This window comes from Gadus macrocephalus, chromosome 4 (genome assembly GCF_031168955.1).
Source record: "Gadus macrocephalus chromosome 4, ASM3116895v1".
Lineage (NCBI taxonomy): Eukaryota > Metazoa > Chordata > Actinopteri > Gadiformes > Gadidae > Gadus > Gadus macrocephalus.
Window position 1 is genome coordinate 29507483 of NC_082385.1, and position 12305 is coordinate 29519787.

A 12305-nucleotide genomic window follows, 5' to 3' on the forward strand; every position below is an offset into this window, starting at 1 on the left:
CTACCAACACAATGTTATGGGTGAGCAGCTGACTGTGGCAAGATGGCCGCCAGTGCGGACGTTCGACTCCATTGGCCGGGAAGAGCGGACGAGACATGTGTGTAGAGATGTATGGTAACAACGAGCTCCACTAATCAGAGGCGTTATACAGTTCGGATTGTGGGTAATGTAGTGCTGTAGTACATGTTTTTCTCTAACTTGTATCGAGATAAGTATACATTGGATGGTTCCGACATTATGGCTAATAATCAAACCTCTCTCTACACTGCGGTCAAGCCAGCCGACTCATCAAGATCGGCGGTCAAGCCAGCCGACTCAGTTTTTTGCCGTACCTGTATATATATACTAGCCATTACGGTAATAGCGTCTCAGAACTAGTTTCAAATAAAAGCATTCGTCGGGTACATACAAAAAGACAGTCAATAAAAGCAAATACTATCTAAGGAAGTGTACGGCCGTTGTGGTATTTACTTTCAAAATAAAAGCCCACCAAACCTTCCAATATGAGACATATTATATATGATTTTGGATACGATTTAAAAGAAAATGCCCTGTTATTCCAGGCTCATTTCACTGCAGGGCGATAGTTCAAGACACCACAGGGTCACCCAAGAAGTTTCAGGACATTCTGATGCGTAGTTTCAAAATAAAAGCCCACCAAATATGAGACATATTACATATGATTTTGGATTCGATTTAAAAGAAAATGCCCTGTTATTTCTGGCTCATTTCACTTCATGGTTATAGTTCACGACCCCATAGGGTCACCCAAGAAGTTTCAGAACATTCTGATGTGGAGTTTCAAAATAAAAGCCCACCAAAAATTCCAATATGAGACATATTACATATGATTTTGGATTCAATTTAAAAGAAAATGCCCTGTTATTTCAGACATTTTCTTTTAAATTGAATCCAAAATCATATGTAATATTGCTCATATTGGAAACTTTGGTTGGCTTTTATTTTGAAACTCCACATCAGAATGTTCTGAAACTTCTTGCGTGACCCCATGGGGTCTTGAACTATAACCCTGAAGTGAAATGAGCCTGAAATAACAGGGCATTTTATTTTAAATTTAATCCAAAATCATATGTAATATTTCTCATATTGGAATGTTTGGTGGGCTTTTATTTTGAAACTCTACATCAGAATGTTCTGAAACTTCTTGCCTGACCCCATGGGGTCGTGAACTATAACCCTGAAGTGAAATGAGCCTGAAATAACAGGGCATTTTCTTTTAAATTGAATCCAAAATCATATGTAATATGTCTCATATTGGAATGTTTGGTGGGCTTTTATTTTGAAACTCCACATCAGAATGTTCTGAAACTTCTTGGGTGACCCTATGGGGTCGTGAACTATAACCATGAAGTGAAATGAGCCTGAAATAACAGGGCATTTTCTTTTAAATCGTATCCAAAATCATATGTAATATGTCTCATATTGGAAGGTTTGGTGGGCTTTTATTTTGAAAGTAAATACCACAACGGCCGTACACTTCCTTAGATAGTATTTGCTTTTATTGACTGTCTTTTTGTATGTACCCGACGAATGCTTTTATTTGAAACTAGTTCTGAGACGCTATTACCGTAATGGCTAGTATATACAGGTACGGCAAAAAACTGAGTCGGCTGGCTTGACCGCCGATCTTGATGAGTCGGCTGGCTTGACCGCAGTCTCTCTACGCAGAATACGAAAGGGATGTTCACTTCCTGACTTTACAGAGTGTCGTAAACACTAAACAGGCTATAACAACGGCGCTTTACAACGCCACTCACTATACTCAACTCTGTCTATATCGTTACATTAACGCTCAAGCTTCGAACAATATATACGATCACAGACATACCGATATAAGCTGGTAGCGTACATGTTTGAGTATGAAATCATATTCAGGCGACGTGTGTGCGGGGAAGGGCGCGGTTCAGTGTGATACAAAACAAACCACCTACCAGCCAGGACTCCAAGGACGGCCGACAGCCAGAAGAAGAGGGGACCGGAGAACCTCATGTTAACCAGGAGCAACATATTAAACAATTGCATAATACTAAACCATAATCAAGGTCAACCGACGTCATAAAGTTCCCCCAACTTTCGTGTTATCTCCTTCTTCTTCTTTTTCTTCTTCAGTGGGTTTTTATGACAGCTGGCATCCATATTTTTGCATTGCTGCCACCTTCAGGTTAATACCTTTAACTGAATTCTCTTCTAGACCCATCTCTCTCAATGTCTCTAGTAACTCCTTCCTTTCCCTGCTTTATCTCCTACAATGTATAAGAACATGAGGCATTGTCTCGGGTTGTTGACATTCATCACACATTCCATCTTGATGTTTCCCTATTATAAAAAGAGTACTATTCAATAATGTGTGACCAATTCTCATTCTAGCAATAGTAACCTGTTGTTTCCTTCTCATCCCACAAGGTTTAGTTGACTCAGTCACTCTTCCATTTAATGAGAATAAATGTCTCCCTTTAGTCTCTCTCCCATAATTGTTGCCACTGGGCCATGATCCCCCTCCACACAAGACATTTCCCCTCAGCCTTAGGCAGATGTAATGTTACTTCCACATTTTCCTTCTTTACAGCTGCTTTAGCTAATTTATCAGCTTTCTAATTTCCTGAGATTCCTGTATGGGCTGGGACCCACATCAGAGAGATCACCCCTCCTCCCACAGACACACTTCTAATTGCCATCAGGATCTCATATATAAGATCCTGATGGCTCTTCGCTGTCCCTACCCAAACATGGCTGAAACAGAATCACTACACATCAATACCTTTTGATTTTTTTAAGTTGCTCAGTCCACTTTATTGCCATTAAAATAGCATATAGCTCAATAGTTTAAACATGCAAAAAATCGGATGTCCTCTTAGATGACTCTACCTTTAACCTCCGAACCATAAAAGCCACTCCTGTTGCTTCAGTTTCTTGATCTTTTGACCCATCAGTAAAAATTAGTAGATGATCCCCATAATGTTCTCTCACATGACACTGAAACTCAAATACCATATCCGCTTCATTGTTCTCGGTTTTAATTTCAAGCAATCCTACATCCACCTTAGGTACATCCAATTGCCAGAGAGGTATCTGAGGCCATAAAACAGCTGGACAATTATTTTAACTGTTAATAACAGCTCCTGTGCCACTACCTCCCCTGTCCATCCAAAGCTTGACCACTTTGCTACCCCCCTCTCCCAGCTTGCTTGAGTCGCCACTCTAACTGGATGATCTTCCCTCTGTCCCATCAAATTAACCCAGTAATTAGCCAGTAACTGTTTTCTCCTTAACCAAAGTGGCATCTCTCCCGCTTCAACTTGCAATGGTGTCATCTCCTTGGTAGGAAGGAAGTCATCTCATTGATAGGAATTTCTTGATACTGCGATAGGCAGATGGTTCGACCAATCACGAACACGGTAGCTACTCTGAAAAATAAGTCCCGCCTCCGAGGCTCCGGTTCCATCGGTCAAAGGTCTATGGGAAATAACATGGTGTTTATGAATGATATAACAACCATAACAAACTCTGTAGGTGGCGAAGAAGTAATAATAATAATAATAATAATGGATTGAATTTATATAGCGCTTTTCTAGACACTCAAATACACTTTACAGTGAAGGGGGGACCTCACTTATCACCACCAGTGTGTAGCAAAAACTTTGGTGATGCACGGCAGCCAATCTGCGCCAGAACGCTCACCACACACCAGCTTGAGGTGGAGAGTGAGGGAAGTAATGAGTCAGCCAATTATACAGGGGGCCAGATTGAATGAGCCTTGTTGGGCCAGGACACCGGGGAAACCCCTACTCTTCACGATAAGTGCCCTGGGATCTTTTTAAGACCTCAGTGAGTCAGGACCTCGGTTTTACGTCTCCTCCGAAGGACGGCACCTTCCACAGCACATTGTCCCCGTCACTGCACTGCGGCATCGGGATTGATGTTAACCTTTGTCAATTGAGTAGGTCCAGACTCTCTGTACAAATGAAATAAAGCACGGGAGTCTGGTAGGACCAGGCTGCAGTGTGACTCTTCAAGGAAAAAATGAATGATCCAGAAACAATATGGGACCAAGCAGCTTCGCTGCTCGGACCCCTAATGGCAGATTTTTTTTAAAAATATTAAGCTTCTATGGCTCTCTGTTAGCAGTAACTGGTAGACGTAAAGGCTGCATGCATTTTAAAATCGACCCGTTGGTGGTGTTACAACTAGGAGTCTCTAGAACAGTAGACAAGACAATATAAAAACAGCAAGCTATATAAATACATAAAAAAATCGGAAGCGTCGCAAATACTTGGTAACAAATGCCAATTGACCCCAACTGTGTGGAAAACAGGAAATAATTTGGCACTTTCAGCTACAACCACACATTGCAGGAGACATCCTGCTGCATGTCTGATCTTTGGTTGGCCAATTTACAGATGATTCAGTGAGTGCAGCAACCTCATTGCTCTTGTTGAGAGCAACATGGAGTGGTCTGTAGTCCCATCAACAATCAACGGGTTCCAGGTGTTGGACATTCAGAGGCGGCCTAGTAGATGCGTGGACTGCAACAATCCAGTGACCACTCTGGGTGACTATTTACATGTTTTCATTTGAATCTGGATTATTGAATGTTTCCATCTCCAAATCCCCAGTTACTGTGAAAGAAGCAAAAACACATGCGATTAACACTAAGCCAGAAGTTAAGTTGTTAGTTTGATTCCACAGTGTAACAGTGAAACTATTTATTAAGGATGGCACTCAAATCATGCAATCGTGAGTCGGTTCAAGAAGCAAGTTCAGGACAAAGAAACTGATAGTGAATATTGGTCAGGGTGGCCTGTAAAGAAGTCAAGCCTGTAGGGACTGTTTTATCTCAGACTGTTCAAAGGTCATGGTGTTGTTTTGATCACTGTGTGTGAGCAGAAACTTAATAATAATAGAAGTCATTATAATTGGTGTTAGCTCTAATACAGTGTCAGGTCCAATGAGGTAATAATGTGAGCTTTAATATGGGCTAATTAGTTAATAGATGAATTGACATCAATGTGTAGGTTGAGCGTTCTTATTATTACGGAGGGGCTTTCTCGTGATTCTCATTTGAGTTTAGACCGCTATTTGGAACCTGCTGTACTCAGATTGGTCCCTGAGAAAAAAGGTAAGGTTTATATATATATATATATATATACTATATACTGTACTATATACACACACATATAAACATTACAGATTGCGTGCAGGAAACGTTTGGACTAAAAGTAAGAAAGAATGCATTTGATTCTATTATGGATATTTATCAATCATGGAATCAGATAACTCATGCTAAGCTGTTGGCCTAGCCCTTATTAGTATGTCTTGTTTAATGTTATTACTTATGTATGGACGGTCTATTTGAAAAATGTGAGTTCTGTGCCAGCTACCAATAGAGCCACTCAACCTACAGTTACAGCTAGTTTTGTTTTTGGCTCAGCATTACAGCGCAGCTGGATCAATTCTCTGTATTACACAGAAAAAAAACCTGTCCAATTGCTTTCTTTACTGTTCTTCATTGGTTCTAATGTCACAAAGATCCCCAAGACTCACCAGGTTGCTGAGGCAGGAGACTCTCTAGTTCTGGAAACAAACAGAAATAACATCTTTAGTAGATTACTGTTGCTATGGCAATGGCTTAGGGTATGCTTATAAAAATAATTTATTGTTATTCGCTATCATATCGTCAATTTAATGTTGGATATTAAACTAACTTTGGCCTGGTCTCCTCCACTATGCTATACACTATGTAATGAAAGAAATAAGCATTCATCAAAATCATATTATATTTTGTCAACAGTAGTATAATATTTTAACTATGTACATTTTGTCGACAGTTTATAATCATCTTTCAAGCATTTCATTTTTTCCTTGGTAACTATGGTGACTGACCTGCGACTCCATTGGCTGGTTGGACTTGAACAGCTGGTTGGAATGGATCATCTGGTTGGCCTGGATTGGTTGGTTGGACTGGAACAGCTGGTTGGAGTTGATCAGCTGGTTGGACTTGAACAGCTGTTTGGACTGGAACAGCTGGTTGGAGTTGATCAGCTGCTTCGACTTGAACAGCTGTTTGGACTGGAACAGCTGTTTGGACTACATTGACAAGGACTGGATCGGCAGGTTTCTTGTAAAAAGCTGAGGAGAAACCAAAGAACAAGCTTCATTAGTTTACCGTGGCGGTGATAAGAATGACCACCCTCTCACAGTCATCAACGTGAGCCGGACGGTGGTCTGAAAAGTTGGCCTTTTGTGCAGGATTAGATGTTGGGGAATCCATAATGTTTTCCTTACAAATATACTTTGGAAAATAACATTTCATGGACATGCTCTTATACAGATACAGCTGTCATAGAAAGCCCGGTGTGGCTCTGGAGGACGCAAACTTCCATGAAGGAATAATCCAAATCAGGAAGTGAGTGAAATACTACGCAACCACATGGTTAAACCCTGGCCCTGGGGTGAACTGAACATTGCCAAAAGGCACTAATTAAACTAATGGGACTGGGGTGCTCTGGAATAGATCATGTGATGTAGATATACATTTAACCGAAAAACACTCACGTATCCACTTCTTTAGACGTATGGAAAATGGATGTTCTGGACCTGGGTCAGGGAGAAAAGGAAAACTTAGGAGAACATTGAGGACACCTAACACTCATTTCATAAAAAAGTAGTCTTGTCATTCATGAAACGCGTCGTGTTCAAGCATTCTAAGTCTATCCATTTGACGGACATTTGGCCCTTTCTTTTGCTATGTTCCAATCAATATAAATACAACTCTATATGTATAACTCTATAAATATTTGTATGTATATACATTTATTTTTATATATCTATAGTCATATATAAAGCTATTGATAGATATATCGCTATCTATCTTTCTTGCGAGAACTAGAGCTAAACGAGAGTGTGAGTGTGAAAAAGTTGATGGAATGGATACTTACGACACTTCAGCAGAAAAATTACAGCAGCAATTACAGCAACAATGCATAATGTAATAATTATTCCGAAAATATCCCCAAAAGTTAAACCATCTGCAAGGGGAGAAAATGGAAAGAAACATAAAGGTACCATCATGGCATCAACATGCTCACACACAATGTTAATCCTTTGTCTCAACCTGCAACCTTTGCAATAACACACACTTTGATCCGTGACCCAGCAGCATGTAAGTCAGGAAATCTTTGTGTTTCTTTACATGTGAATAGCACAAACTAAAACAAGGTCACAGACCTTATATCCACCTAGCGGCCAGATACGAAGAGTACAACTGAAACGTGCTACACGGCCCCTTAACATATTGACCGGCCTAGCAACCGCAACGTATTTAGAAGGCACCGGGACTAAAGGTGGTCAAAGAACGAGCCGCTAACGTGATCCTCTCCGTTCAAAGCAGCTAGCTGACCTGTGCCCAATAGCCCATTGACACACTCATAAATATTTGGCCATGAAGCAAGACAAGCTAAATGGAAATAAGCTCTGTTGTGCATTTCATTTAGTGGACGTACGTATATAAATAGATCTAGGCTCTGTAACAATGTTTACAGCAAAATAAGAGTCTCAGGTATCTTTGTGTCCCTCCCAATCAGGAATGTAGCACAAAAGACCAAGAATCTCACGCATTTAAAAGAAAACAATCACTAATCTTCTCACCCCCATTGGCTGACTCTACATACTGAAGATAATTTGGGACCGTATTTCCTTCCATATCTTTGGGTGCCATTTTGGTTGGGTCTGTTTTTGCTGCACCTTTACTAGCCAGTCTGCAAACAACTGTCTCTCTCTGATGATCAGTGAGCTTCTCTGGCCACGGTCCCGTGTCCACTGGCACATGCTGGTCTGCAGTGCTCTCACTTTTTCCCCCTTCCTACTCCGTCCCCTCCTCATCCCTCTCCTCACCCTAAGAGCAGCCTTCATTTCCCTCACTCTGTTCACCTCCATCACCATCCATCACATCGTCTTGCTCACTACCTGCTAAAGGATGATGGTAGCCTCTTAAACGGCTTATAATTTAACTTACAATAAAACAGAACACTTGATGTTAGTGTTGATAAGCTGCTTTCAGTTTAAAGTGCAACAAATGATTGTTTGGAATCACTTTGAGTTGCCACTATATGAGCTCACCTCGTCTCCCATCCTCAGTGACACCAGGAGATGAAGTGGGACCTGTCACTGCTCCCCCCTCTGTGACTGCTCCTGAAAATAAGGCTCATGGGTTAAGCTTGGTTCTCTATTTTATTTATTTAATACATAAGTCAAATGACATTGTAGGTGTAATGCTGATTCATTTATGCTATTAATTAATTCATGTTTATACAGTGCCATTATGCTCCAAGCAAGATTCCTCGCTGACAGCCATCAATCTAAACAAATATAATCCTCATTCAGTGGTAGAATTTATTCATTTTTGTCCTGTCTTCCAATATTATAATTTTTATAAACAAAGTTAAGTCACCTAAAATGTTGAAATCACTTCAGACCCTTCAGCGGTGACATACCTGGTGGTTTATAGAGTGGGTTTTTCATGAGCAGGCTGGTGTTGCTGGTCCTCACAGGGGTCTTCAGCCTGCAGAAGAACTTCTCAGGGGTATCAGAACTGCTGATATTCTTCAGCGCCTCACCCTCGGTCCACTCTCCTTCGTCTTCCTTCCATTCGTAGGAGACCGGTCCCAGATCCTGGGTGTCCGCGGTACACCTCAGAGCACAAGTGACGTTACACAGCGGCTGGGTCTCTATACTGGGCGTCGGAGGGGGCCCTGGTCGGGTGAAAAGAACACCAGAACATCATTGTGTATCTGCACCCCTGAAGTACAAGGTAACATCTCCCCATGTCAGGAGGATAAAACCACACACTTTGTATTACTTTAAGAATACTTTGTATAACTCAATCTCTATGAAATCTCTCTCTCATTTGTGCTTAGTGTTGCTCAGTCTATCTTTTCAAACTCGTCTGCAGTACACTGAAAAGCTATAGAGGCTCAGTGAAGGACACCAGCCCCTCTCTCTATGGACGGTTAAGTCCTGCCCTCACCCAGAATCTGCCTGCCCTCAAAAATGAAATTATTTATTACATTTCTATGCATATTTGCGAACCGCGGGTAGAAGGTTGGGTTACATTTCGTCTGAAATTCTGAATATCCCAGCACTGCATATGCAACCCAACCACATCCACACCATTGGAGCACAAATTGTCAGTGCCAAATGATAAGATACATGCTCAAGAGAGACGCTGATTTGTTCTACTCCTATTTATTGAAATTCTTAATTTCTTCAGGCTACTTCATGTTCGCTCGCCTCAAGACTATTTTAGAACATAGCCTAACTGGCTGCACTACCGAGTACGTTACTAATGAAGATCTAATACTGTCTCAGCGGTGAGGCTAAAAGCAAATGTCAGGCCAAGTCTGGACAATAAAGTCCTATTCTATTCTAATGACTTTGTTGTATTTGAAATGAGATGAGATAAACCTGATTTCTTTGGGGCTCAGACCAATAGACAGATATCCCCCCCCCCCCCCCCCCCCCACACACACACACACACACTTACTGATGACTTTAACCTCATGAGTCCCGAATGTTCCAAGATTTGTCTCCAAGGAGAACTGTTCGCTATCTGCCAAGGTCAAACGGTCAATGACCAACCGCAGGGTTTGTGGATCCAACGTTGTGCGTCCTTTGAATGACCCATAGTATACTGTATGGCCGCTCGGATCCCAATCCACCACCAAGGCGGTGCCGTACTTCCACCTGATGCTGTTGATTGGTTGTGGAACAGTGGAAACGTCTGGCTCCAAGGTGAGCGGTGTTCCCACTTCAAAATATTTAGGTTCTCCTTGAGCTGCAACAAAAAACAAAAACTTGTTACGCGGAAAACTGGACAACATTTCGCAGTCTGACATGCTTAGTGCTCATTCATGACAAACGTGGATTTGTGTGACACCAAAGGCCAGCAGGTGCAAAGAGGATGACCCACGCTGTCCGTAGCGTGGTGGCGGCCCGTCCATAGAGGGCGCTGGGGCGCCGCCCTCCCGCCGACCTACCTGCCTGTTATTTATTTGTTATTTAATATAATAATAATCTATCTAATTTTGAACAATAATCTGTGTTAATTACATGCAAATAACAATTTACTTTAGAATGTGTACTTTAGAACTCTCCAGAATGATATTTGCATTCCGTTTCACGTTCAACGTTTATCGTTTGGGTGTAGTAGCCAATAGGCTGTCTTCCCGGAGATCCCGTTCATTCAGCCCAACCGTACTGGAATTTAAGCCAATGGTTAATGGTTACGCACCGGTTTTTATGCAAAAAATGTAAATATTTCGTCAATCAGTGTCGTCAAATTTTATGGTTTGGGGCGCAGTATGTACGGGTTCTCTATTGGTAGTATGGGATCTCTATGCATGTAGTATGGATTCTCTATGGGTTCCAGGAGGGCTCGCCCCAACGCGCTTGCATCATACGTAACTAAGCAAAGAGAGGGAGGGGGCATCTTTGATCAGGTCACGTACTACTTTCCAGATCGCGACTGTAAAGTGCAATTCCGTAGTGTCTCTGAAAGAAGTTCCTTTTAGTCTGCGATCTAATTCAGACAAATTGGCATTAAAACAATCAGGACCTCCAAGACCAAACAAGATTAAACTGGTTTCTACAAAGTGGAGGATGTCACTTTGTAGAAACGCCTATGGGCGCCTATACACCCATAGGCGCCGGAACCTATGAGGCCGCGGGGCCAATGGCCACCCCATTTTTCGCAAAAAAAATAAATGTATATATTTTTTTTTAGCCTGTATTATTACTATACAAATGAACAGAGCTTCGTCTCCCCACAACCTTATATTGATTGACCCTTGCTAAAACGTTCTCAACGATTCAGCCAATGGAAGTACTACAGCAGGTAGCAATCGCGTTGCCATGGCCCAAGGGTAAACAAATGATAAACAAGTTAAAGGTTGGGTATGGAATTCTTTTTTGGTCATTTTTGCAAACGCAAATGCCATACCCAACCTTTAACTAACGATCGCTGTTGGCTTCCATTTCATGCAAGCACTTTTTAAGTACTTTTTATTTTTTTCTACATCAGAATGGCATGCTATAATAAACTATTGTTTTTACCTACCATTACGAGTCTCGTTTGGTCTAGTAGGGAATTCGCACAATGGCGCTGCTGCTGCTTGCTTATGGCTAGTTCAGACTACAAGATTTCAGCCCGATTTTCCCCCGATTCGTTCGTCGCAGACAAATTTGAAGTAAATAAATAAATAAATAAATAAATAAGTAGGTTAACATATTGACTAGACAAAGAGCTGACAAACTGACAAATTATATTTTCCTATAATCTCCCTGCATCTGAAATCTCCGCCCAGCGCTCGTCCGCTGGTTTTCCATAAGCATTCCGCTGTGCGATCATCCCTGCTGCATATGCCCTCACACATTGGTGAAATCATATGCTGGATGCTTTACTCTTTCTATGTGGCTTTTAGTTAATGATCGGGTTATAATAAGACCACGGGGATGCATTTTTGAATCCAGCCAAGTCAGGAGAGTCTCAAAAAAAGAAAAGTTCACAAATGAAAAGCGTCCTGTTAAGTCAAGTTTAACAGTTTGTATATAAATGTAACAAAATCCAAATACATTACAAATAATAAAAAAAAAAGTATCAATATATTTATGGATTTATATTACATTTATTTAAAACAAGACACATTTGTGTGTGGATCAGAAATGTGTTTGTGAAACATATTTTTGTTTATGGATTTATTTTACATTTATAGATACCGATATCCATTTGTGTGTGCATTGAAATGTATTTGTGAGAAGAGAGTAATTTATATATAAATCACAAAATACATTTGTGAATCCTTCTCTGTGCATCCATTATTAATGAGACTGTTCTGACCCCATAGAAATACGCGTGAACCAGGCTGGACGCACCCAGAGGTCGTGATACAAACAACCACCCCAACGCTCACGCTAACAGCTGCACTTCCGTCAAGTCGCAAAGAAATTGGCAGATTCAGAGTTTGCGGTTCAATAGATGAAACATCGTTGCGACACAAATGACACCTCTAGCTAAATGTAGTAACCTAGAGAACCAGCTACAACATTGTTTCATCCAAACGAGCCGTCTTTAGAGAACGGTGAATTGCATTGGCTTCTATGAGCTGTCGGCTTTCATCCGCGAGCTTAGGGACCGTCTAGAAAGTGCAAAACTGACAACGACCACAATGGTCAAATTTCAATAACGTCGCCATTATTGACTCTAGAACCCCAAACTTGTTCCATAAAGGCAT

General features: G+C 41.2%; 1 protein-coding gene across 1 annotated transcript in view; it reads right to left on the bottom strand.

The window, feature by feature from the left end:
• LOC132455183 (uncharacterized) overlaps positions 1-12305 on the bottom strand; it is an 82804-nt gene that overhangs the window by 7402 nt on the left and 63097 nt on the right. The window contains exons 6-8 of the mRNA XM_060048975.1: positions 9560-9850; positions 8511-8768; positions 8137-8208 (exon numbers count right to left, since the gene is read on the bottom strand). Coding sequence (XP_059904958.1) covers positions 8137-8208; positions 8511-8768; positions 9560-9850 — 621 coding nt within the window. The remainder of the gene's footprint in view (positions 1-8136; positions 8209-8510; positions 8769-9559; positions 9851-12305) is intronic.